This window comes from Balaenoptera borealis (genome assembly GCF_965194805.1).
Source record: "Balaenoptera borealis genome assembly, chromosome: 16".
Taxonomy (NCBI): Eukaryota; Metazoa; Chordata; class Mammalia; order Artiodactyla; family Balaenopteridae; genus Balaenoptera; species Balaenoptera borealis.
The window spans coordinates 52,256,566-52,284,056 of NC_138872.1; the positions used below are offsets into that span (position 1 = coordinate 52,256,566).

The 27,491-nt window shown below is 50.0% G+C and overlaps 1 protein-coding gene and 1 pseudogene across 2 annotated transcripts; both read right to left on the minus strand.

The window, feature by feature from the left end:
• Window positions 1-3,150: 3,150 nt before the first annotated feature.
• On the minus strand, window positions 3,151-10,852 carry PRSS27 (serine protease 27). The gene is made up of 6 exons (XM_082360729.1): window positions 10,144-10,852; window positions 6,807-6,833; window positions 5,981-6,143; window positions 4,583-4,854; window positions 4,032-4,201; window positions 3,151-3,580 (listed from the first exon to the last, which is right to left on the minus strand). The coding sequence occupies exons 1-6, from the start codon at window positions 10,196-10,198 to the stop codon at window positions 3,287-3,289; spliced, it is 981 nt and encodes a 326-aa protein (XP_082216855.1). The 5' UTR covers window positions 10,199-10,852; the 3' UTR covers window positions 3,151-3,286.
• Window positions 10,853-11,014: 162 nt separating this feature from the next.
• On the minus strand, window positions 11,015-22,953 carry LOC309613772 (cysteine-rich PDZ-binding protein pseudogene; annotated as a pseudogene). Its single transcript has one exon. The product of its transcript is annotated as a cysteine-rich PDZ-binding protein pseudogene (transcript).
• Between the last annotated feature and the right edge of the window lie 4,538 nt (window positions 22,954-27,491).

A 27,491-nucleotide genomic window follows, 5' to 3' on the forward strand; every position in this document is an offset into this window, starting at 1 on the left:
GGAAGCGCCGCCTTGGGCTTGCGGCAGCCCCGGGCCTGCCGCCTGTGTCACTGTCCAGCCTGGGGCTGGCAGGTTAGAGCAGCACAGGCCCGTCTCCCCGCTCGGCCGGGCCAGCCCCCGGCCCCTCACCCATCATCTCTTGGTGGTATCGTGCCCCCATCCTTGGGCCAAGGAGATCATCTTCAAGTGACTTTTTAAAAAGTACTGATGCCTCGTTGCGTCAAGCGTGTGCACCTGTCTTGTCTCTTTCCCTGGCCAGAAGCACCAGCTTCAGAGAAATTTCTCTGAAATTCCCTGAGCCCCCATCCCCCACAGCCACTCTGGCTCCCCCTGGTGGTGGCTCTTCGGAAACTCCCGGGACGCCAAGGCTTTGAGGAAATTCCCGTTCCCCGTGTTCCCTGGAGAGCTCTGGCTCCCAGAGGTTGGGTAGGATGTCTTTGACCCCAAGATGCCGGAGTCTCCTGCAACCCAAACTCTCAGCCTTCTTGGAGTGTCTGTCGTGTTTCCAGGGCTGGTGTCTATGAGCAGAGGCAGTGCCACTCTGGCACCTTTGGACTGAGCCGTGCTTCCCTGAGACAAACTGCAAATCTGGACGCTGGTGTACAACCCCTGGGTTGGGATGGTGTCTCTGGTTTGGGGGGGCTTTGATTTGCACCCCTGCCTGCTCCAGGTGTTGGCGTCAGGACCGTGGCTGACCCCTGATCCTTGAGGCCAGAAGGGGTCAGGGGTCCTGGGGTCCTGGCCCAGCGGTTTTCCTTCTTGGGGCTCCCACAGGCTGATCTTAAGCCTTATGTTCCCGAGCGTGCAGTATGGTGTGTGCGCACATGGATTTCCAGGCTCGGTTGTGGCCCCCTCCTGTGGCTTCACCTGCCGGCCGCTCTGGTTGCTGCAAGGTGGGCCCTGCCCTGGGCTGGGCCCCGCTCCCTCCGCCTGCCACGGCTTGGTGGTCTGTGCCAGCCAGCTGTCACTCCAAAGCCTTCTCCCTGCAGCCGGTGGGGCCCTGGTGGGGCCCCCACCCACCAGGCGGTGGCTCTGAGGCGCTGCTTGGGGGCAGCATAGAAAGTTGTGTCTGAGCGGCACCCCACCCAGGTGGGAGAGGGGACCCGTGACAGCTGGGGGCACTTCTCTCCTTCCGCTTCTTCACAGCACTGAGCGCACTGTGAACAGCGTGAATAAACTTGCTTCCCTTTAAACCCCTAGTCTCTGCACGAGTGTATCCCTTCCCCTCCTGCAGCTGTCTCGTTGAGTGTCCACGCTGGGTTTGGGGAGCCCAGGGCGTGGGGGATCTGTGCCCTAGGGTCGCACACTGGCCACCACCTGGGACCCACCCAGGACCCTAGCCTTGCCCTCCCAGCCCGGCTGGGTGGGGCGTCACTGGGGAGCACTGGGCTGCCCTGACATCTTCGCCCCTCCTCCCTGTTAGGCCCACAGGACCCTGACCAGACCCCTGCCCTGTAGCAGAGGCAGGAGGATGGTGGGGTGATGGGGGACCCCAGGGCACTCAGAAAGCTAGGACAGCAGGAAGAGGAGGCAGGGGCGGGGTGGCAAGTCCTCCTCCAAGGGGGGCCTGGCCCTCACCTGGGCTCCATCCTGGCCTCTCACCACAGACGTGGCAGATGGGCCACCTAACCTCCTCTGACCCCCATCACTGCAGGACCTGAAGCTCTTTCTATTCCCCACAGCAGCGTCGCCTCTCTCCAAAGCTGCAGGACCCAGGCCAGCCCCTGCTCCCAGCCAAGATGACCCAGAACTTGTCCCTGGGGCCACTCTCAGGACACCCACAGCCCGGTCGTCCCCCCATCAGGCCTCAGTGCACCTGCTGCCCCGCGCCCCCACCTTCCCCGCCGGGACTCAGAATCCATCTCTGCTCTGGAGAAGAAGCCCTCAGATGGCCCAGTCCCTGGAGGGCCACCAAGCAGTGCTCCCTGCCTGGCAGAAACATGCCCAGGCAAAGCAGAGCAGAGGCGAATTCAGTGTGTGTTCCCCACTCCATCCCCGGGGCCGGTCCACAGCAGGTGCCTGCTAAGTGCTTATTGATACGTTCCATAAATACCCAGGCCTGCTTTCTCCCAGCACCTGCCGGGCCAGCTGGGCCTGTGCACGAGCTCGCGTACGTGTGTGTTTCTCCGTGTGTGGGTGTGCAAGTGTGGGCGTGTACTAGCATGTGAGCATGGGTGTGCGTGTGTGGTGTGCCCTCTCAGGCCTCTCGTCTGTTCATGGTCACTGAGCACGGCAGGAAGCTGGGTGCCTTTCAGGAATCGGCCCACACTGGGGAGCTGACCGTCCAACCGCAGAAGGCCTGCCGTGGACACGCTGGGCCAGGCTGAGAACCTGGGGCCACCTCCGTGGGCAGCCGCACCATCGCGGCCAGGACAGGCAGGGCCAGAGCGAGCTGGGGCCTGGGCTCTGAGACCTATTCCTGGTAGATTCCTGGTGGCCACAGGCCATCACGGGAGGACTGGGAGGGGGATGGCGTGGAGCTACTGACAGGACAAGGGACGAGAGGGGGCAGCAGAGCTGGGGTGGGGCCCCTGGGGGCAGGGCCAAGCACCAGGCTCTCTGTGCAGGATAGCAGCTCATTCCTGAATTCCCCAGGGGTCCTCGAAGAAACCATTAAAGACTGCTGCAGGGATGGCCTGAACCCCAGACTTTGCGGAAGGAAGAAGGAGGGGGTCCTGGCCCAGGGAGCTGCCGAAGCCTTGGCCTGTCTCGGTTGGGGGGCCTGTCCTGCCGACCTCCACGGCCCCGAGTGGCCTGGGCCTTGCCTCCTCTGTGTGACAGCCAAGAGAAGTTCAGGGTGATTCAGACATAGGCAGTGGGGGCTGTGCTCCCCCACGCCCCGCAGAGCCCCCCCTCCTTCAGGACCCTCTGCCGGGCCCCCGCCGGTATCTGTTGCTGTCCCCAGTGCCCAGCACAGGGCACCCCTTGGCAACACTCATGGTGACGACCACGTTGGCAAGGATGCTGAGGCGGGGGGGAGCAGGGAAGCCCCTGTGAGGGGGTCAGGCCACAGGTGTCACAGGACTCGGTGATGTCTAGCCTCCAGTGTGCCTGCTGTAGCTTCTTCCACTGGGGAGCCTCGTCTGCCACACGCCCTGCCCAGCACCAGCCCCCTCCTTCCCGGAGGGTCTACACCCAGGCAGCCGGCACTGAGGTTGGGGTTTTATTAGAGAGTGAACATAAATAGAAATAAGTGGGCATTAGAGAGTAGGGAGAATTGGAGAGCTATTTACAAATGTACACCATAGGCCCCGGGGCGCCACTGGCCCACTGGCCTGAGCGCAGCTCAGAGGAAGGTGAGCAGGGCCATGAGGACCAGGAGGATGGCATGAGCTGCCAGGAAGGGTGCAAAGTTCCGACTGAGGGGCTGCTGGCCCCGGGGGTCCCGCTTCTGGCCACCCGAGCTAGCCCGCTGGAACTGCAGTTCTGGGATGATCCGATGGATCCAGTTATGGTGGGAGGTGACCCGGATATAGACACCTGGGCGGTTCCGGCGGGCGCAGCCCTCACCCCAGCTGATCACCCCAGCCTGCAGCCATGACTGACCCACAAGGCATACCAGGGGGCCCCCCGAGTCTCCCTGCAGGTGAAGAAGAGGTACCGTTAGAGTCCACGGAGGCCCAAGAGCCAGGCTTTGCAGCTACATGGGTGCACACATGCCTGTCTGCCTCCCTTTATCTGTTCTTCCCTGCCCAGGACCCACCCCCCCACCCCCACCCCGCCACCCAGTCCTTCCTCTCTGACCTGGGGTGCCCATTTCTCTAGCATCCCCAGACTATCCACCCTGATTCACCTCAGGAGAGTGTGTTGAAAATGCAGTTTCCTGGGTCCCACTGCAGACCTGCTGCCTGACTCCCCCTGGGTGGGGTCCAGGAATCTGCTTTCCCAGCTGGTCAAATGCACAGCCCTGTCTGGACCCCATGGGCCCACCTCCTGGGGCCTTATCCCTTGTCCCAGGTGGGCTGGCTTCCACCTTGACTGGGGCCTGGGGAGCAGGGCTCAGCCTTGGCACGGCCCACCCTGGTCCCTACCTTGCAGGCGTCCTTCTTGCCCTCGGCGAAGCCAGCACACAGCATGTCATCCTTGATGGTTTTCGGCTGGAAGCTGGACTCGGAATCCTTGCTGTAGAGCAGGTTGCACTTGGGCGTGTCAATGATGGGCACAGCGAGTTTCTGCAGGATCCGGGGGTTGGGCAGGTGGTCTAGGGAGGGGAGACACAGCCTGCGGCTCAGTGGACAGTCTTACTAAGGACTCCGGGGCCCTGGGTTCTCGAAAACCACAACTCTGTCCCTCCCCGTTTCTCGCTTGCGTTTAGACCTTCTCTTCTGGCTGGGGGCTTTGTGGGACAGAATTCCTTCTTCCCTCCTCCCACCCACCAGCCTGGGCTCTTTCTATTCCCCACTCTCCACTTCCCCATGGCTCCTCTTCCTGAGTCTGCTGCCCCTTTCCCGTACCTACTCCACCCATTTGAGTAGAGATCATGTGCACCAATATCAACAGAAAAAGATTGTTGGTTCAGAGTGGCCCCCACGCTGCCTTCTCTAGGCATGTCCCGCATTCTGCCCTGGCCCTGCCCCATTACCTTGTTCACTAGGGCTGCCCCAGCCGGCGACCCAGCAGTTCATGCCCGTCTCAAAGACGACTGAGGGGTCAGGCACACACACAGGGAGGATGTAATTGTTGAAGGTCACAGGTGCCTCCAGCTCCACCAGAGCCACATCGGCACTAGAGGCCATGCCTTGGTACAGGGGGTTGCTCTTGACCCGCTTCACCCGGGCGTACATGGCGTGCGGCCCTGGCTTCACCAGTTGCCGCACCCCCAGCAGGACCTGGTACAGGGATGTTTCAGAGGTGCTGGTGGGAGAGCAGAGAGCTGGTGTGAGGCAGCCCCACAAGGGCTTCACAGATGGAGTTGGTGGAAGTTAAATGGAGACGGGAAAGAGGGAGGAGTTGGGCTCCCTCTAGGCCCCCCATGGTGCCAACATCTCTCTCTGCACATTGTCTTCAAAAAAGTAATCTCCAGTGGGACATACATCAGGATGAGGTGGGTAAGGGGGTAGAAGCTGAAGCAGCTTTAATTCCTGACTTTAATTCCCAGCTATACCCCGGCCAGCCCGGCGACCTTGGGCAAGTCACCCAGCAAGTTCTCTGTGACTCAGTTTCCTTGTCTGTGAAATGGGGACACTTACAGTCCCCACCTGAAAGGCTTGCTGTGAGGGTTGAAGGAGATGATCACCCACCAGGGTGCATCTGGGGGTTGGGCCTAGCCTTAGGCAAGCCGCCTGCTCCCTCTGAGCCCAAATATCTGAACTTAAGATGTGAGGTTTTAAAAGAATTGCAGAGCTGTGGTGAGGCAAGAGGCAAGATGCTTGGGAAACCCTGAAGGTCTAGGACCAAGTGGGTCATAGTATGGTAGTAGGGATTGGGTGACTTGGCCCTTTGGTTAGGGACGGCATAGGTGACCTTAAGGCCATTCTGCTCTAGTCCACCTGTACCCAGAGTCCCAGCCAGAAAGGGAGTGTCTTATATTTGAGGTGTGGGAGGGGGACGGGGAAGAGGGCCAGGGCATGGGAGGAGCCTGCCAGCATCGGCAGGGGCAGGCCCCAGGTCTGGCAAAGCACCTCACTGGTGAGACCAGCAGTAGGAGAGTGGACCCCTCCCAGCTGGGCTGGGGGGGAGCAAGAGCCGGGAAGCAGGGGTTGCTGCTGGAAGTTGGCCCCGAGGTTGGACCTAAAGGGAGCTCTGGTAGGGAAAGCTCAGATAATGCAGACCGAACCCGCCCCCCATAGGTGGTCAGCCTGAGCGCCCCACACTGCAGCGGGTCGGCGCTGTCCGCGGTGCTGAAGCTGGGCGTTTTGTGGGGTTGGGTAGGTGTGGGAGGTGTTGTTTTGTCTGCATTATCTGCGCCCCTGGTGGGGAGGGAGGCTGGCTGTGCTGGCGAGGGGTGGGGAGGGGGAGCGTGGGGGCTCAGCCAACTCACTTGGAGAAGCAGTGCGCTGCGGTGAGGACCCACCGCTCTGTGATGAGGCTGCCCCCGCAGAAGTGGCTTCCATTTCGCTGAATGCTGACCTGCCATGGCCACTCGCCCTCCAAGGCGTCCTGCCCGCCCACCATCCGGTTCAGCATCCTCGGGCTCCCGCAGGCTAGGGGAACACAGCCAGGGGTGCGCTCACTGGGGGCCAGTTCCATCGGCTCTGATTCCATACCCCCAAACCCACACTTTCACATTCTGTTCACTTCCCGGCCTCCCTGCCCCTGACCTGCTTGGGGACCTTAGGCAAGTCAGAGGCCTGGGCATCAGGTCAGCCTCTGACACAGGCAGACCCTTCCCAGCTGTGGGAAAGCCCCCCACCCCCATGGGCCCCACTCCTTTCACCTGTGAAATGGTGACATCAGACCTACCTGGGGCGGGGAGTGAGATAACACGGGTAAAGGTCTTATCACAGAGCCTGACAAATGGGCTCCCAGAAGGTCAGTGGGTGTTGGGAGGGTCCCACGTAGGGTAGGTGAGTGGTCTTCCAAATCTGTCTTTAGATTTAGCTTCTTTTCTGTTGCTTTCCCTGCCCCCCTTCTCCATGCTTCCTGCCTTGATGGCCCTCTTGTGCCACCTACACTGTGTGTCAGACCTTCCCCCTCCACTCCTGCCTGGGCTCCACAACTTTCCCGCACTGTGGGATTCCCTGTGCCCGGCCCATTCATTCTGGGTCTCATTCCGGGGGTGTGTGAGGGTGTGGGTTTCTGATTAGTCTTGCAGCTCTCAGACAAGCCCACTCCTATCCCCCGACCCAGGGGACTTGGATGCTTACCAATTAATGCCTCAGCCTCCTGAGTCCCTGGAAATGAGAAAAAAGAGGGTGATCAGCCAACTTAGCTGAAGCTGAGGTCTGCTCCTCCCCGCCACCCCCACCACTGCTGGTCAGCGTAGCCCCTCATCTGCTCCACATGCAACCTCCTGAGGACTCAGCAGGACAGCCCACAGGGGGACCTGGCAGGAGAGGCCAGTGGCCTTCAGTTCCCCACAGGTCCGGCCCCCAAGATGTGTACAGACCAGGCCTGTGGGCCAGAGCTCACCTGCAAGGGCAGACAAGCCCCTTGCCACAGGGGGAAACAATCAGGAGATGCCAGTGAGGGGACCCTGTCAGGGCTGACTCTCCTGTTTGGGGCAGGAGGGCTCCTTCTTGTCCCCACAGGGCCTTCCCTCCACACCCCACACTCGTCCTGGTCGGAAGCTCTGAGGAGCATCCAGCCTTCAGCCCTGGTGCTGTGGGGTCTCCCTCCCTACCCCTCTCCACCAGCCTGGGGCTGGGATGAAGGACGAGATAGAGGGAGAGAGGCTCCATGTCTGGCTGGAGTCCTGGGGCAACAGCCCAGCTACTCGGGTCTCTGGGGAGTAGAGAGAGGCCAGCCAGTGGTTGTGGGTCAGTCCTCCCAAGATTCCAGATTCCCAAGAGCCAACCGGTCTCTCAGACATTCCAGCATGCTTGCAGTTGGAGCCCACGGCACCCTGTTGGGCCATGGCACCCCTGCCCATGCGAGGGACAGGGGAGGGGTGAGGGTGGGACCGTTCGGTAATGGCCTCCATCTCCCCAGGATCCATTGCCCCCATGTCTCTGGACATAGGCACAGGGCCTGCTACTTGGCTTTGACAGGACCCACCCCCCCCAGCCCAGAAACCCCAGCCAGGCCGACAGTCCCCAGCCCAGTGCCAGCAACACTCCAGAAATACCCGCCCTGTAGAGAGAGCCCCACTCGCATATCTGGTTCACTGGGGGCAGATCTGATCAGAGCTGGGATGGGGGGCTCAGGACAGCCTCTCCCCACCTCAGCCCTCAGTATTCCCCCTATACACCAGCCCCTCTTGGTAACCAGTCCCAGGCAGCTGAGGGGCCCTGGGGGCAGGAAACGACCAGGCTGAGCCACGCCTCTCTAAGGGGTGCCCAAGGACCCTGGGGATTTTTACGAGACCCACATTCTTGCAGTCTAAGGGGTGCACTCCCCAATGCTGGGGGTGCTGGATGAAGAAGCGGTTGTGGGGGGGAGCTGTGCTTGGAGCAAGAGGAGGAGGAGGGGGCTGAGGAGGCACAGGCAGGACTGGCCACTCTTCAAAGTAGAGGTGCCAAGCAGAAATGTGAGGGTGGAAGTAGTCAGCCCAGGCCAGCGGGGGGGTGAGGGGGAGCAGGAATTCTGCCTGGACATTGATTTGTATTAATGAGGTGCCTTTTTAAAATGCAAATGCCCCCGGGAGGGCAGTTCCCTCCAGCCCCTCATCTTAGTATAATATGATTTAATTAGATTGATAACACCAGACCCCGTGCTCTTTCTAAGGCTGATGCTTCTGCTGGCAAGATGCTCCCATTCACCTTGTCCTCGGCGGCATTAACGTGCTTTCAGGCTTGTTCCCTCCCTGTGGGACTTTTCCAGAGCCTTGTCCAGATCCTCCCCACAGCCATCCCCCCTCCCACACATGCAGATGGATCCTCCACTGCCTGCTCCCAGGATCAAGGGCACTCGCACCCTGCCTGGCAGCACACCCACCCCCCACCCCGTTGGAGCTCTGCAGTCTTCCTCACCCCAGCCTAATGCAACTCTGCTTCTCATTCGGACTGAGCCTTCCGGCCTCTGAAAGTTTGCCCACAACACCCCTTTCCTCCTGGTGTCTACAAATCCAGATTCTATATGGTCCTAATCCAGATCAGGCCTAACTGAAATGCTTCCTCCTCCAGGCAGCCTTTCTTGCTTGCACTGTCTGGGAAGCCTGGCTCCCTCTTCTGAGCTTTCTGTCCTCCCGCCTGGCCTCACAGAGCTCTGCTTACCTTGCCCTGGGTGTAGAATTGTTGTCTCATCTCACCTATGGGCTCAGGAGCTCTGTGAAGGCAGAGCCCACATCCATGGGGCCTGAGCCCGGGGAATGTATAAGAGGGAGAGAATGGGAGCAGCTGTGGGAGCATGGCTGACCGGGAATGGGTGATGTGGAGACCTGGGCTCTGCAGGGTGGGCGTCCTATAGGGGCTGAGTGAGCTGGTGGGGGTGTCAGGCCCCTCCTCTGGGCCCAGGGCCCTCATGCTCCTGTAGCTAGTTGCTAGTGGGGATAGATAGGAGAGACCCAAGGCTCTAGGAGGGAACAGCCAGGGATGAGGGGCAAGGACAGTGTTGAAGGAGTTCAGGCCTCTGGTCACAGCTGTTTGAGAGCCAAGTGCAGGCCGCTGTTTCCATTTTGGCGATGACCTTGGTTTCTCAACCCACCAGGAGCAATCACGGTGTTACACACCCTGGCGGAGATGGGCTCCCTCAAAGAACGCTGTGGTTCTTGAACCAGGAGGCCAGGAGAGGTAGGCCAGGCAGAGAGACCTGGGGAGGCCCTGTGGAGCCCAGGGAGGCTGGGGCCTCCCCACCAAGGTGCCGCCCTGGTGCCCTCCTCCCCTGGTGGAAAGCCTGGAGCCCTGGCTGAGTTGCAGCCTGGGGTGACCCGGCCTGGCCCTGGGAGGTGACTTAAGGACAGGGAAGTGAGGTGGCCCAGGAATGCGGGAGAGTTTCCCTGGCAGAGAGCAGCCCGCCCACTGGGAGGGGCCTGCAGGTGGGGCGCCCTGGCTGGCACCTGCTAACCCTGACCCATGATTGGGAGAGGGGACAGGGGTTCAGGGCCTGCTCCTCCCATACTCTCCCTCTCTGGTGGGAGCTGGAGCCTGCCCCCCTGTCCCCCTGCTCCCTGCTAAGCCCTCGCCAGCCTCCCGAGGCTCCCAGGCTCAGGCAGCAGCTCAGCTACCCCTCCTGGGCCCAGCGAACAGTGGCCCAGGGATTGGAGGCCAGCGGTTTCGAGTTCAGATCCTGCACCCATGCAGCCCTTGGAGAAGGGAGAGAGGCCCAGATGAGAGGAAGCAGAAGCTCCAAGCCCAGAGCTTGGCCGTGCTTGCCCAAGGCAAGGGGAGCAGGGTTATGGTTACTGCCTCCGGGCTCCTCCCGGGCCTGCATCCACACCCCCATTCAACCTTCCCCACTTCACTCCCCCAGGTGGGACGTCTGGAACCTTCCCCCCTGGGGCAGGGAGGAGAGGCCCATGCTGCAGCCCCAGGCCTGGCCAGGGAGTGGGGTGCTTAGCTACAGCTCCAGGTAGGAGAGAGGGGCCCTGCAGCCTCTAAGACTCACCAAACCGCAGCAGCAGCAGGAGCAGGAGCAGGGCCACAGCCGGCACCTGCCTCATGGTCTTGGCCTGGCTGGAGTGCCTGCCAGGCAGGGGACAGCAGTGGCAGGAGCTCCGTGAACACTAGCACAACATTCGGGGCTCCATGAAGTGGGGTTATATGCTGGAGATGAGTGTCAGCTCGGCTATGCCGCTGGACCTGTCAGCCTGGCCCGCCCAGTTCCTCTCAGCAGGAAGGAGGCACCCCAGAACCCCGACTCCTCCATGACCTGGCCCTGAACCCCAAGGGGCCAGACCCCTCACCCTAAGACACCTTGGGGTTTGGGGGCCAAGGTGCATCTGCCCCATTTAGGTGCTTGTGGCATGGGGTTCCACCCCCCACCATGGCTGACCGCATCCCCCAACTGACCACAGGCCCCACATAAGCTGACTACAGTCCGCCCATGAGACCCTCCCTGTTTCATTCATTCATTTGTTCATTCATATTTATTGAGCATCTACTATGTACCGGACATCAGTGAATGAAACAGAGTCCAGGACTGGGGCTTACACTTTGGGGGGAGGGGGGATGGGCACGGAAAGGTCCAGGTCACCTGTGCTTATGGAACAAAGGAGAGCAGGGAGGGAGTCCGGAGCGGGGTCCCCAGCGGACCCCAGCGCTCTCACCGGCCCTCCCTCCAGGAACTGGGTCCCAGCAGTCCCAGGACCGGCCCCAAGGTGGCCATGACCTCCCTCCCCCCCGCCTCCCTCCCGTCCCCGGGTCGGCACCCTCCTCCCCTGGGCCGGGGGCGGGGGGTGGGGGTGGGGGTGGGGCTTCCCGGAGCCCGAGGGCCGGGGTGGGCGGGGCGGAAGCTGGCTCTGGGAAGGCCGGGCCGGGATGACCGTCCCGGGTGACCCTGCCCTGGGCGCGGCTGGCCGTGTCCGGGACTTGCGGCCGCCACGGAAGCGGCTCCGGGAGGAAGTTATTTGGGGCACGGGGCTGACGTCAGAGGCGGAGTCGGGTCTCGGCGGCCACTGCCCGCCCAGGCGGCGGGTTCGGATTGGGGCCGGAGGAAGGGACCAGGACCGGCAGATCCCCTCCAGAACTGGGGTGGGGAGCGCAGGATAAGAGGCAGAGCCATGCCTCAGCCTCCCCGCCTGCGCAGTGGGTGCGAGCGTGGCCTGGGTGTGCTACGGTGCGCCCCGGTGGGTAGTGGGGGCCGGGGTCGCGGGCTCCGGGTATGGGTTGGGTGTCAGGCAACCCCCGCCCCTCTTGCCTTGGCCTTCGCGGGAGCTCCTGGTCAGCGCAGTTCTGCCCTCTAGTGGCCGCCGGCAGCAGCGCCGGGCGGGCCGGGCAGGATGCTGGTGGGGGGCGGGGGAGGTCTCTCACCTCCTCACTGTCCCTCTTCTTCCCACTCCTCCCACCGCTCCCCCCAACACACACCGCGAGCACTCCCACCGTCCGTTGTCCTCCTCTCCTGACCCCCTCCCCCCAATTCTCACTTTGCTTCTCCATCAGCCCTGTGAGGGGGAGGGGTCGTCACCCTGAATTCGTGACTGCCACCCAAGCGCTGGCCCGCCTTCTCTCGCCCCCCTGCCTCCCCTGTCCCTCCTCCGCGACCCCTCCGTGCTGTGTCCCGGAGTTCCCGGTGGGGTGTCTGGGCGAGTGGGGTCCCTCGGGGAGGGAGGAGCAGAGTATGGGAAGAGGGATTCTAGAATCATTCGGTCATTCAGTCCGCAAGTGTTTTTTGAGCACGTTGGGTGCCCAGCACTGTCCAGGAGACGGCAAGACAGAATTAAATCGAAAATGTCTAATCATAAACTTTGGAAAGTGTTTCAGAACGTCAGGGTAACCACATTTCTCCAGGCACCTGATGATTAATTCCCGGGATCTCAGAGGCCTTTCAGATTCTTTTGGGCCGACCACTTACTCTCAGGTCCTTCTCGGTTTTCTCTGCCTTTGTTTTTAAAAGCCAATTCTAAGAAGGCTTGCCTTGAAATCAAGCAAGCAACAAAAGTCGAGAGGTGATCAGAAAGTGGGGACGCCGGGGAAGGTTGGGCTCCTGATGACTCCAGTGACTAGAGAAAGAGCACCCGTGTCCCCTGGACAACCGTTGGTCCGGAGCCTGTGGACCCCCAACTGAGCAGGAAGCTGGGGACAGGGGTGCAGGGTGAGCAGGAAACCAGGTCCCTTCCTCACTCCTGCCACCAAACAGGTGAGGAAGATTGGAATCCAGAGGGATTCAGAGACTTAAATATATTTTATCAGTTTCTCCTAAAAAAAAAAAAAAAAAAAAAAAAAGAAGTGGATATCTATCAACTCTGGAAGGGGGCACGTTTTCTAATGTTAGAAGTCACAGTAGACAACACAAAATAAAAGAGATATGGCCCATAAACTAAAAAAATACAAGCAAAGTTGGTTTCAAAATAAAATGGCAAACAATAGGAAAAATATTTGCAGGAAATGTGGCCAAATGATGACAACATTATTGTCCAGAGTGCTTAAGAAATTGATCAGAAAAACCCTGAGCCCCTAAAGATGAAAAGAACAAAGGACACAGACAAGTCTCCGAAGAGGAAACCAATTTGGCTTATAGACTTTTTGAGAAATGTTCAGCCTCAGTGATTAAAGAAATGCAAATCAAAGCCACAGCAAGGAGATACTGTTCTCCTGTGTGGAGTTAGCTTGACCTTGGAATGCTGTTAGTTGAGGATGTGGGGAAATGCCCCAGCTGGTGGGCATGTAACTGGCACAACCCTTTCATAAATTGGTTTGTCAGTCTTTTTAAAATAGTTATTCCCTTTGACTCAATGAATTCATCATTGGAAATCTATTCTAAGAGGAAAATCCTAAATACAGAAAAAGCATGAAGATGTCAGTGGCCAGGTTATTTATAATTGCAGAAACAAACAAAACAAAAACAAAACTTGTTGGATGATGGTAAATAAAACTTCCTTTGAATATAATTAATAAAAAATGACATTTCCATGGAGAGTGGGTAAATGTGGAAAATGCTCATGATATAAGGGGAAATTTTAAAAGAATGTGTATAAAGATTTTTAGAAAATATAATGACTGAAAAAATAATTAAATTTCAAAACAACAGCAGAAAAGCTGTTGTTTTTAAATTTAAAAAGGAAAGCTTGCAGAATGTTCAGGAGTGACCATCCAAAAGAAAAGCTTGCAGAATGTTCAGGAGTGACCATCTAGTAGGGCTTCTGCAGTCATGTGGATTTCTTTCAAAAGCAGGTGACAGCAGAACTAGAACAAAAAATTTTACAGTTTTTATGGAAACACAAAAGACCCCGAATAGCCAAAGCAATCTTGAGAAAGAAGAAATGGAGCTGGAGAAATCAGGCACCCTGACTTCAGACTATACTACAAAGCTACAGTAATCAAGACAGTATGGTACTGGCACAAAAACAGAAATATAGATCAATGGAACAGGATAGAAAGCCCAGAGATAAACCCATGCACATATGGTCACCTTATCTTTGATAAAGGAGGCAAGAATATACAATGGAGAAAAGACAGCCTCTTCAATAAGTGGTGCTGGGAAAACGGGACAGCTACATGTAAAAGAATGAAATTAGAACATTCCCTAACACCATACACAAAAATAAACTCAAAATGGATTAAAGACCTAAATGTAAGGCCAGACACTATCAAACTCTTAGAGGAAAACATAGGCAGAACACTCTATGACATAAATCACAGCAAGGTCCTTTTTGACCCACCTCCTAGAGAAATGGAAATAAAAACAAAAATAAACAAATGGGACCTAATGAAACGTAAAAGCTTTTGCACAGCAAAGGAAACCATAAACAAGAGGAAAAGACAACCCTCAGAATGGGAGAAAATATTTGCAAATGAAGCAACTGACAAAGGATTAATCTCCAACTGAGACTCATGGAACACAACAGGTATTCATGGGACCTTTGGTCCTGGTTCATGGGACCCAGTTCATGGGACCTTCCTGTGATGCTCCAGTTGAAGGAAGAGCTTCAGGACCCAGGGTGGTGCAGATGGCCTTCCATCTTAGCCCCAGGATGTGCTGCCACTCTCTGGTGGTGATGCATTCTCCAGTCTCCAAGATGACTCCTGGAACCAGGCACACTGGAGTCCCTTCCTCAAGGAATGCCAGCTAAGTGGGCTACAGCTCCTCCTCTGCCCCACTCAGTGTGAGCAATCCTAGGGAAGGACATTAACTGTCCCACAAGTAGCCCAGGCTCGTCGCATGGCCACTATGTGACCACAGGACAGAGGTTGTTAGCAGAAAGGAGGAGGGAAGGAAACTTGTCAGCAAGAAGCAATAACTACGACACTGACTCCAGTGTGAGAGTGAAATAAAGACATTTTCAAACATGGAAGTTCTCAGAAAATTTACCCCCCAGGCATGATTTTTGGGAAGCCACTGGGGGGAAGATGTTCTCTGACTAAAGAAGGAATAAGCCAAGAAAGTAGGAAATATGGGCTGTGGAAAACAGATCAAACTCAGAAGAGGAGAGAAGGGAATCTGCAGTATGCTGGTGAAGGGAGATTCCAGAATGGCAGCTGTGCCCCAAACAGAGAGAGCAGCCTTCACTGGAACACTGTGACAAAAGAGACAGGAATGCTGACAATGTCACACTGTCATCATGATGCACTCTGCCACTGAGCTGTCTTTTCAATCAGATGAAACAACTGGAGGATGTGCTACACCAAAACAAGATGTAAATCAAGAAAGAGGAAGATGTGAGACCCAGGACGGGGAATCCAAACCAGGAGAGAGGCAAATGGAATTCCAAGGATGACAGTTAAAGGGACATCCCAGGATGACGGTGGTGCTTAGAGAGCAACTATCCCTGAGAAAGGAAAATGGGTATATCAAGGGGGGATGAAAAAGAGAAGAAAAAAAAAAAAGAAACTGATATGTTCCCTAATGGGATTGACCTGGTGGAGAGTTGGAAAGTTTGGGTAGGTACAAAGGCAATTAACAATAACAAAGGCTATTATTAACTTCAGGGGAAAAAATTAAGAAAGGGAACAAACGTAGTACTCCCCACCCAAAGTCTCATCCTCTTATGGTATCAGCCAGACTTGAGGTCCAGGATCTGGTCAACTAAATCAGATTTAGATGCAGACGAGGCTTCTTGGGCATAGTTCCTCATGATCTGAAGAACTGTGAACTAAAGAGTTCACCCTGCTCACCCAACATGGAAGGGTGAGGAAGGGACAGGATAACCACAATAGATAACCCCACACATAGCAAGCACTGGTCCATAGCATTTCTGAAATCTCGCTAAGGACACGTGCTGCCCCCTTCTGCTCCAGGAGCAGGGAGTGTGTGTTGTCTAGAGGCCCTGGGAGTAGTTCTTCATGACTCTTAGCTCTGCCCTTGGGCTTTTGGCTTTGGCTTCTGAATCATCCATGCTTTCCCATAAAACATGGTTCATGTCTGTAACTGAATAGCTTTCTCTGCCAACCTGCTTCTTGTCTGTAGAAAGTTGGGAATTTAAAGAACTGTCCCTTTCAGTTCAAGCTTGTATAATTTGCTGACTTATCATAAATAATGGAGACCAGAAGACAATGGAACAACTTTAAAGTGCTGGAATAATGGCAATGGTAGTAATACCTGCCAACCCGTAATTCTACATCCAATGGAAATATTCTTCAAGAATGGAGGGGAAATAGACAATTTCAGATAAGTGAAAACTAAGAGAATTTATTGCCAGTGGGTCTGTACTATAAGAGAAGCTAAAGGAAGTTTTCAGGCTAGAGGTAAATGATCCCAGGTGAAATTAAAGATCTTCAGAAAGGACTAGGAGCACTGAAAATATGTATATAAATATAAAATACTCTTTTTTCTTCTCAATTTCTTTAAAACACATGAACGTTTAAAGCAAAATGTATATTGTGGGGTCTGTAATATATGTAGATATAATACATATGACAACTATGTAGATATAACACATACGACAACTATAATATAAAGTACAGGATGAGGTAAATGGCCTATATAATTGCAAGTTTCCTACATTTTATATGGATTGGTATAATATTAGCTTTAAGTAGACTGTGAAAAGTTAATAATTTCCACTTTTTACATTTGTTATTGGGACATCCCATGTGATCAAACCAAACTCCCAGTAACTAATATCTTATTAAGAGTATGATGTGTTGACTTCTCAGGAGACACCTAACACTCTGGATTTCACTGGTTTGTACAAGAATTTCCACCCTGGCTAAAAAATATTTTTAAATGGGGTACCTGTAACTTACCTCTGACTCTGACCCAGATAAGAGATAAAACAAACCATCAATTTTTAAATGCCACTTGATAAATGAGAGTTGACCAGTCTGATCCTTGACCCTTATTCTCCTAATTAGGCCTCAGCTGACTAAAAAACTGAATGCAAGGTATGTTCTCACAATACTTGTGATTGTTTTCAGATCATTCTGCCCTCTCCACTGTTTGATTCAGAGTGTTAAATATTGCCACAAAACCATTATTCTGAACTGGGATCCAGCTAATCCCACCAGGCAAAAAAAAGCCTCATGGTCAAAAGTGGTGCTGTCGGAGCTTGTTTTGAGGGGGCTGTGGAGAAATTCTGATGAGGGAAATGGTGCACACCTGGATGAACCAAGAAGGTACTGATGGAAGGACAATGACAGACGTCACATAGGTGTGTCCCATCACCTATGCTCTACCTCACGACTCTCAGGTTTTCTCAGAATCCAGAAACAACTGAAATTGTTTTCTCTGATACCTCAAGTAGACCTACTCAGGGACAGAATGAATAGACTTACTGCTCTGCTAATTAATTTACCTCTCAAAATGTGCAAAACAGATTCATCTTTGTCAGACCATCTGGTTTGTTTCTCCCTTCTTTCTCCCTGACAATATTTATTTATTGACTCATCCAGTTTTATGGAAGTATAATTAACAGATAAAATTTGTATATATTTAACATGTACAATGTGATGATTTGATATATGTATACGTTGTGAAATGGTTACCACAATCAAGCTAATTAACACATCCATCACCTCCTGTAGTTACCATTTTGTGTGTGTGTGTGTTGAGAACACTTAATATCTGATCTTTTAGCAAATTTCAAGTATACAATATTATTAACTATAGTTACCATGCTGTGCATTTGATCCCTAGAGCTTATTCATCTTATAACCAGAAATTTGTACCCTTTGGCCAACATCTCCTCATTTCCCCCACCTCCCAGCCCCTGGCAACCAGCACCATACTCTCTGTTTCTCTGAGTTTGACTTTTTTATATTCCACATGTAAGTGAGATTATACAGTATTTGTGTTCATAGTGTGTCTGGCTTATTTCACTTAGCATAATGTCCTCCAGGTTCATCCATATTGTCCGAAATGGTAGGATTTCCTTCTTTTTAATTGGTGAATAATCCATTGTATATTTGTACCACATTTTCTTTATCCATTCATCCATTGATGGACACTAGGGTTGTTTCCATATCTTGACTATTGTGAATAATGCTGCAATTAACACGGAAGTGCATATATCTTTGAAATACTGATTTTATTTCCTTTGGATATCTACCCGGAAGTGGAATTCCTGGATCATATGGTAGTACTATTTTTAATTTTCTGAGAAACCGCCATACTGTTTTCCATAATGTCTGTATCAATTTACATCCCACCAACAATGTACGAGGGTTCACTTTTCTCCATATCCTCCTCAACACCTGTTAGCTCTTGTCTTTTTAATATTAGCCATCCTCGGGGATTCAGTGCTTTCACTGCCGTGGGCCCGAGTTCAATCCCTGGTCAGGGAACTAAGATCACATAAGCCATGCAGAGAGGCCAAAAAAAAAAAAAAGGATGACCTGTTGGCCATCCTAACAGATGTGAGGTGATATCTCATTGTGGTTTTTTTTTTTCTTTTCATTGTGGTTTTGATTTGCATTTTCCTAATGATTAGTGATGTCAAGCATCTTTTCACATACCTGTTGGATATCGTATATCTTCTTTGGAAAAATATCGACTTGGGTCCTTTGCCCATTTTTAAATTGGGTTACTTATTTATTTTTTTGCTATTGAGTTGTGTGAGTTCCTTACACACTTTGGATATTATCCTCTTAGTATATATATGCTTTGCAAATATTTTCCCCCATTCAGTAGGTGGCCTTTTCATTTTGTTGATTGTTTCCTTTGCTGTGCAGAAGCTTTTCAGTTTGCATAGTCCCAGTTGTTTATTTTTCCTTTTGTGGTCTGTGCTTTTGGTGTAAAATCCAAAAAATCATTGCCAAAACCAATGTCAGGGAGGTTTTCTCCTATGTTTTCTTCTAGGAGTTTTATGGTTTCAGGTTTAACATTTAAGTCTTTAATCCATTTTGAGTTAAATTTTCTGTATGGTGTAAGGGTCTGATTTCATCCTTTCACTTGTGGATATCCAGTTTTCCCAACATCATTTATTGAATAAACTATTTTTTTCCCATTGTGTATTCTTGGCACCCTTGTCAAAGATTAATTGACTGTATGTGTGTGAGTTTATTTTTGGGTTCTCTGTTCTGTTCCATTGGTCTATGTGTCTGTTTTTATGCCAGTACCATACTGTTTTGATTACTAATAGCTTTGTAATATAGTTTGAAATCAGGGAGTGTGATACCTTAAGCTTTGTTCTTCTTTCTCAAGAATCCTTTGGATATTCAAGGTCTTTTGTGATTTCATATGAATTTTAGAATTACCTTTTCTATTTCTGTGAAAAATGCCATTAGAATTATGATAGAGATTGCATTGAATGTGTAGATCCCTTTGTGTAGTGTGGATATTTTTAAAATATTGTCTTCCAATCCATAAACACATATCTTTCCATTTACTTATGTCCTTTTCCAATTTCCTTCATCACTGTCTTATAGTTTTCAATGTACAGACCTTTCATGTTCTTGGTTAAGTATATTCCTTAGAACTTTATTCTTTTTGATGCTATTATAAATGGGGTGGTTTCTTAATTTCTTTTTTCAGATAGCTCATTGTCAGGGTATAGAAATGCAAATGAATTTTGCATGTTCATTTTGCATCCTGCAACTTTGCTGAATTCATTTATTAGTTCTAACATATCTTTGGCAAACTCTTTAGAGTTTTCTATATGTAAGGTTATGTCATTTACAAACAGGGAGAATTTAACTTCTTTTCTGATTTGTATGCCTTTTATTTCTTTTTCTTGTCTAATTGCTCTGGCTAGGATTTCCAGCACTATATTGAATAGAAGTGGTGTCATACAGAGTGAAGTAAGCTAGAAAGAGAAAAACATATATCATATGTTAACACATATATGTGGAATCTAGAAAAATGGTACAAATGAACCTATTTGTAGGGCAGGAATGGAGACATAGACATAAAGAATGGACATGTGGACACAGTGGGGGAAGGGGAGGGTGGGATGAATTGGGAGATTAGGTTTGACATAAATACACTACCATGTGTAAAATAGATAGCTAGAGGGAACCTGCTGTATAGCACAGGGAGCTCAGCTCAGTGCTCTGTGATGACCTAGATGGGTGGGATGGGGGAGGTGGGAGGGAGGTCCAAGAGGGAGGGGATATAGGTATACATATAGCTGATTCACTTCATTGTACAGCAGAAACTAACACAACATTGTAAAGCAATTCTACTCCAAAAAAAAAAAAAAAAAAGTGGTGAAGGTAGGCATCCTTGTCTTGTTCCTGATCTAGAGGAACAGCTTTCAGCTTTTCACTGTTGAATATGATGTTAGCTGTGGGCTTGTCATATATGGCCTTTATTATGTTGGGCTACATTCCTTCTATACCTCATTTGTTGAGAGTTTTTATCATAAAAAGGATGTTGAATTTTGTCAATGCTTTTTTGGAATCTACTGAGATGATCATATAATTCTTATTCTTCAGTCTGTTAATGTAGTATATCACATTTATTGATTTGCATATGTTTAATTTTCCTTGCATCCCATGGATAAATTTCACTTGGTTGTGGTGCATGATCCTTTTTTTTTTTAATAGTGAACTTATTTATTTATTTATTTATGGCTGTGTTGGGTCTTCATTGCTGCACGTGGGCTTTCTCTAGTTGCGGAGAGCGGGGGCTACTCTTCATTGCAGTACTTATTGCGGTGGCTTCTCTTGTTGCAGAGCATGGGCTCTAGGGTGCACGGGCTTCAGTAGTTGTGGCACGCGGGCTCAGCAGTTGTGGCTCACAGGCTCTAGAGCGCAGGCTCAGTAGTTGTAGAGCACGGGCTTAGTTGCTCCGCGGCATGTGGGATCTTCCTGGACCAGGGCTTGAACCTGTGTCCCCTGCATTGGCAGGCAGATTCTTAACAACTGCGCCACCAGGGAAGCCCGCATGATCCTTTTAATGTGCTGTTTAATTCAGTTTTCTCTCATTTTGTTGAGGGTTTTTGCATTTATGTTCATCAGAGATATTGGCCTATAATTTGCTTTTTTTATACTGTCTTTATCTGGCTTTGGTATGAGGGTAGTGCTGACCTTATAAAATGAGTTTGGAAGTGTTCCCTCCTCTTCAGTTGTTTGGAAAGTTGAGAAATATTGGCATTAGTTCTTCTTTAATTAATTAAATTCTATTTATTTTTAGCAGGGGAGGGGGAAGTAGAGGAGGTAAAAAAAAAAAAGTTTGGTTTCTGCATCAAAGCACTTTCCCTAAGAGTGGTGATTCATTCATTGCATATCATCATGGGTGCACATAGTTATCCTGGCTTTCATGACAGTTTGAATTCAAGGTAATGTATGGAATATGTATTTTTCTGAAATCCAGTGTATTCATGTGGACATATACAGGGTATCCCTTGTGTTTTCATTCTCATGTGAAAGATAATGGCACTTTGGCTTCAAGAACAAATACAAAATATCATAATTACAACTTGTGTTTGATTTGGGTCTGGGCTAATTACTTAAGGAACAATTCAGTAATAAAGGTCTCAGATATTTAAATTCCCTATGAAGCTGCAGTTAATTAAGGGGCTGCTGATTCTGAGAACTATGCAACCAACAGGGAATGAGGGAAGAATTACATGTCTGGATGCCAGGTTCAGAGCCAAATATCAATAATCTCCTTCACACTTTTGCAATATCTACAAATAAAGTAGAGAGAAAGGATAAAAATAATATATAATGATAAATAAAAAGTACATATAGAACTGGGAAAATCTTTTTTCATTACATTTGCCACTTATTCCAGTTCAATAAGATGTTTGTAAGGAAAAAAAGCAACTTAAGACAGAAAACTAGTTACACTGTTGCAGTTCAGAACTGCTTGAAAACAGAAGAATGAATACGAATCAACTTCCCTGAATTAAACCTAATTGTTTTAAGACATATTTTGTAACCTGAACATCTATGTTATGCCTTGAAAATTCAAAGCAAAAAGTAAATCATATGGAAAGCCAGAAACTTCAATACATCTAGACAGACGTTTGCTTGTAGTTTTTGGTATCCAAATTTTTTTCCCCACATAGCGCAGACGCCCTTTTTGTAGGCACAGCACTGGCAATAATGAGAACCCAGTTGGTGCATAGAACTTTTACAAATTCTGCAAGTGGAGGACCTATTCTTTCCATGTGGATCAAGTCTTGCTTTTTTTTTAGGTCAAAGCTTTATTTTTGTCCAGCTCTCTTCTACCACTTCCTGTGATATTCCTTGCACCATCTTTCCATGTATCTAGAGTGATAACAGTACCAAGTTTCTTTTTACGTTTTTCACACACCATCCTTCCATGACAGAAGGAGTGGTAGCTAGTTCTTCTTTAAATGTTTGGTAGAATTCACCCATGAAGGCTGCTGGTCTTGGGCTTTTCTTTGTTGGTAGGTCTTTGGTTACTGCTTCAATTACCTTACTTGCAATTGGTCCATTCAGATTTTCTATTTCTTTATGATTCAGTCTTGATAGGTTGTATGTTTCTAGGAATTTATCCACTTCTCATAGGTTATATACTATTTGTTGGCGTATAGTTTTTCATAGCAGTCTCTTATGATGCTTTGCATTTCTGTAGTATCACTTGTAATGTCTCCTCCCTTTTTTCTTTGTTAGTCTAGCTAAAGGTTTTTCAGTTTTATCTTTTTAAAAAACCCCAACTATTAGTTTTGTTGATCTTTTTAATTGTCTTTCTAGTGTCTTTGAAATTTATCTCTAATCTTTATTTCCTTACATCTGCTAACTTTGGACTTATTTTTCCTTCTTTTTTCTAATTCCCTGAGGTGTAAAGTTAGATTGTTTATTTGAGATCTTTCTTTTTTCTTAATGTAGGTGTTTATCACTCTCAACTTTCCTCTTAGGATTGTTTTTGATGAATCCCATAAGTTTTGGTATGTTGTGTTTCTATTTTTGTGTGTCTCAAGATAGTTTTTTATTTCCCTCTTGATTTCTTCTTTGACCCATTGGTTGGTTGTACAGGTGTATATCGTTTAATTTCCACATATTTATAAATTTTTCTCCTATTTTTGATTTTGTTTCATACCATTGTGGTTAGGAAGGATACTTGATATGACTTCAATCTTATTAAATTTGTTAAGACTTGTTTTGTGACCCAATGTATAATCTCTCCTGAAGAATGTTCCATGTGCATTGAAAAGAATGTGTCTTCTTCTGGTTTTGGATGGAATGTTCTGTATATGTCTGCTAGGTCCATTGGTCTATAGTGTTATTCAAGTCCACTATTTCCTTATTGTTTTTCTGTCTGAATGATCTATCAGTTGTTGAAAGTAGGATATTGAAGTCCTCTATTATTACTGTATCACTGTCTATTTCTCCTTTTAGTTCTGCTAATATTTATTTTATATATCTAAGTGCTCCAATATTGGGTGCATATATATTTATAATTGTTATATCTTCTCTCTCTCTCTCTCTCTCTCTCTCTCTCTCTATATATATATATATATATAGGGAACTATGTTCCCCAGAATTCCCTTCCATGTTGGTATGGCTTGAAAAGAAATCCATGTGTGATCAGGAAGGTTTAAATGAAGCAGCAGCCATGAAGCTCTGAGGTCCGTGCAGGGATGAGTCCTCACTAGCTCATGCACATGGTCACTGATCTGCTGAGCCCCTTTGGTCAGCAGCAGGTCCATGGCTCCTGCAGCTCTCACCAAGTCTCTTCCACTAGCTTCTCAGTGTCCTGAGCCAGGCACATTTGCAGATTCAAGGTGAAGGACACCAGCTCCTTCTGCAAGTCATTATGTTATCAAAGGTAGAGGCAGAGAGAGACAGATGTGGTTCCAGTTTGTCCTCGCTCTCCCTTGCTTCCCCCTTAACTCTTTTTCTGATTTTCTGATTTCTCTGACTTTAGCAGTTGTAGATGAAGAGGCAGCCAGCCTTCCATAGACTTTCCCCCTTACTCCCACAATCATGTAAAACGTGATCTCTACAATTAATTCCTTATTTTATATTGCTCATGGAGGTTCTGCTTCCCTGGTCAAAACTTAACAGATATGTGTATGAATTTTACCCTAACACATATACATAAATGTATCTTATGTCGATGTCACGTCAAATCAGTGGGGAATGAAAAGGTTATTCAGTTAGCATCCTTGAAAATAATTAGCTAATATATTTGGAAAATAGTATACCTGCACTTCATATCATTCATAAAAATGTGATGATATGCTTATAGAAACATATTGGAAGAAAATATAGAATATATTTATAGCCCCAGAATACAGAAACAAAATGCAAACATCGAAAAAATTGAAAATTTTAATGTATCAAACATAAAGCTGTTCAAAGGCAGTTTTATTTCTTGAGTTTGTCCAAAAATTTTTTTAAAAAAAGAATCTCAGGGGACTGACTTTGAATCAAGACATCCAGCTAGATGATAAAAGTTGTATAAAATTTCCAAAATGGAGTGTGTGTGCGTGTGTGTGTGTGTGTGAGTGAGAGACAGAGAGACAGAGAGATAGATAGATGGAGAGAATATGTGTGTTTGAAGAGAATTTTGGTCATAAGAGCAGCGTGGGCCAGGTATGGAGTCAGGAGCCTTCAGCCATACTGAGAATCAGTATTCCTTCCTGGCTGGATCACAGGAGGAAGATAGGAGACGTGGCTGAAACGTCGTGTTGCTGCAGACGTGGAGCCCACAACAGGAGAATACACAGAGCATCCCCCATCCCATTCTGTCAGGACTTGCTCTTTGCCCCCACACTAACCATTCCTGCTCAGCCTCAGCAGTGAGAACACCAGTGCTTTTCCAGATCCATCTCCCATCACCCTCCTCTTAGCTCTCCTGTTCCAGCCAAATCTCCAAGGCCCTCTACAAACCCAGGCCTTTGCCTGGGCAGTTCTCTCAGCCTGGAACCCACCCCTCTTCCTTCTTTTGATAACTTCCCTCTGCCTACAAGCCCTACTTGTCAGGGCTGGGTCACAGCTTCTTTGCCTCCTCCAGAAAGAATGTCACCCTTTGGCACTTTGAACTGCCTTTTTCAACGCACTTATCACACTCATAGTAATTGTCAGTTTACTATCTCTTGCACCATAAGGTTGAACTCCCTGGGGCCAAGGATTGTGATTTACATTCCTCTCCACAGCCTTGCCCCTACACAGGTCCTGAGTGCTGAGCCAAGTCTTGAATGAACAGTCTGGTCTCCTGGTTTCTGTTCCTTCCTCTCTTTAACCTGTCCTGCACACAGGCCTGATTCTCATCCTAAAGCAAAATTTGAATTATATCATTCCCAACTCAAAATCCTTCCTTGGCTGACCTTCACCAGGGAAACTATTTCAATTGTTGGCATTCAAGGCCTTGCACACCACGCAGTAAGGACTGTTAGGTCAACTGGGAAAAGGTCAGGTAAGACGCACAATCAATGTTAGGTAAGCTGATCTTAAGAAAATTTACAGAGAGCCCAGTTTAGCATATAATTTTCTCCCTCCCTCCCTTCCTCATTCATTGAGCACCATGGTCAGGACCTGTGCTGGGCCTTGATAAAGAGGAAACTGATTATGTTCCTGTGCTGGCCCCCCAAAAGACATGGGCCTTGTTCTCTGTGCACCCCACCATTGTCTGACTCAAGTGGTGTGCTGGTGAATGACCCTGGTGGGAGTTGGGGGTTGGGGGGGTGGGGACTGATTTCTAGAGTTTGCCAATTTCTGTGGTATAAATACTCCCATTATGGATGATGTCAAGTTACCAACAGTCACTGAATGTGGAGTCAGAAATAAATGTACAGTAGCACATCATTGTATGCTATTTCCACCATACGGACATAATAGACACAAAAACCTCAAGAACATAGATAATCGTAAAATAAATAGAAAGCGATGAATTTTGATTATTTGCTAAATTTTTGAATATAATTTAATTGTAGGTTTATATAATACAACTTCTAACGATGACTTTTTAAAAAATATATATTTATTTGGCTGCACCGGGTCTTAGTTGCAGCATGCGGGATCTTTAGTTGCGGCATGCGGCATCTAGTTCCCTGACCAGGGATCGAACCCTGGCCCCCTGCATTGAGAGCGTGGGGTCTTGACCACCAGGGAAGTCCCCAACAATGACTTTTAAAAGATAAATAATGTATTGAACATCCAGCTTGCAAAACTCCTGAACACACTGTCTCCTCATTTTTTAAAAAAAATTTATTTTATTTATTTATTATTTTTGGCTGCGTTGGGTCTTCATTGCTGCGTGTGGGCTTTCTCCAGTTGCGGAGAGCAGGGGCTACTCTTCGTTGCGGTGTGCGGGCTTCTCATTGCAGTGGCTTGTGGCTCGCTGGCTTCAGTAGTTGTGGCTTGCTGGCTCTAGAGCGCAGGCTCAGTAGTTGTGGCGCACTGGCTTAGTTGCTCCGCAGAATGTGGGTTTTTCCCAGACCAGGGCTCGAACCCGTCTCCCCTACAATGGCAGGCGGATTCTTAACCACTGAGTCACGAAGGAAGCCTTCTCCTCTCATTTCTGATGGTTCGTATTTTACTTCTTCCAAGGCGCTGGGAAACAAAGGCAGGAGGAGGAATGGGGCTCAGGTGGGGAGCAGCAAACTCCGGCTCGAGTCCCCCACACGGCCGCTGGGGGGCGACAGACACAGTCTGATAGGCAGCCGGAGTCGGAGTCGAAGACCCCTGCGGTCCGCGGCACCTGTTAGGCTCCTGGACCATGAAGACGCTTTTCCTTTTATTTTGGGCGCGTCCAGGCCCGGGGGACGCTGGCAGGGGTCTTGGGGCGCGGAAGGGCCGCCCCCAACGCGGCCGCCCTCGGCCCAAAGCCCACACCCGGCAGCCTCTGAGGCCGGAAGTCGGCCCAGCCGCCGCCTTCCCGGCATCCCCCGTGCGGTGATCGTGCTTCCGCCTGCTGAGGTTCCAGAGCGGTTCTAGGTCATCAATTAATCAGTGGGCAATTAGCTTATATTCCCCTGGACTAGTGTGGATTAGTGCGGAGGGACGAGGAACAGGAGCTTCCTCCTGGGTCACCCTGAGGCAGCAGCGCCCGGGAGATCAGGGAAGGAGACTTCCCAGGCTTCCAGTGTGGGTGAGGACGAGGGCAATGGCCTGCTGGCCAAAAAGCCTGCGTTCTCCTCCCAGCTCTTATGCCAACAGTCTGTGTGGCCTTGGGCAAGGCATTTAACCCGGCTGGGCATGGGTTACTGCAGTAGACACTGTTGTTTGGCTCCCAGACATCTGTTCCCTTTCTTTCTCTTTGGCAGGTAGTGCCCACCCCTCCAGGGAGATTTACTCCAGCGCTGCGTCTGGCCCAGTTGGGCTCGGCCCACCGTGTTGGTCCTGTACCCCTCGTCAAATGCTGGCTCCTTGAAAATACTATCCAAACAGCCTGTTGCAAAGACAGAACTGAGTTTGTTGCTTCCCTTGTTCAGGGAGAGCACCATCTTGAAAGAGTCCTTAGTGGAGAGGAGGTGGGAAGGGCAAAGTTGAGATAGAGAGGTTTTGGGGTCTGGTTTAAGGTGGACCTTAATGAGGATTGGGTAAGAATCATGTTATATAGTGTAAGGTTGTTGGTCACAGTAGTTTAGGATTTGTCGTCTCAGCGAGGTGAGGGTTTCAGAGTCTTGGAGCTTCAACAGTTGTTTGATGTTACCTGTTAAAAAGTTGTGCCATGGGGCTTCCCTGGTGGCGCAGTGGTTGAGAATCTGCCTGCCAATGCAGAGCACATGGGTTCGAGCCCTGGTCTGGGAAGATCCCACATGCCGCGGAGCAACAAGGCCCGTGAGCCACAATTACTGAGCCTGCGCGTCTGGAGCCTGTGCTCCGCAACAAGAGAGACCGCGATAACGAGAGGCCCGCGCACCGCGATGAAGAGTGGCCCCCACTTGCCGCAACTAGAGAAAGCCCTCGCACAGAAACGAAGACCCAACGCAGCCATAAATAAATAAATAAATAAACCCAAAGTTAAAAAAAAAAAAAAAAGTTGTGCCATTTTTGATG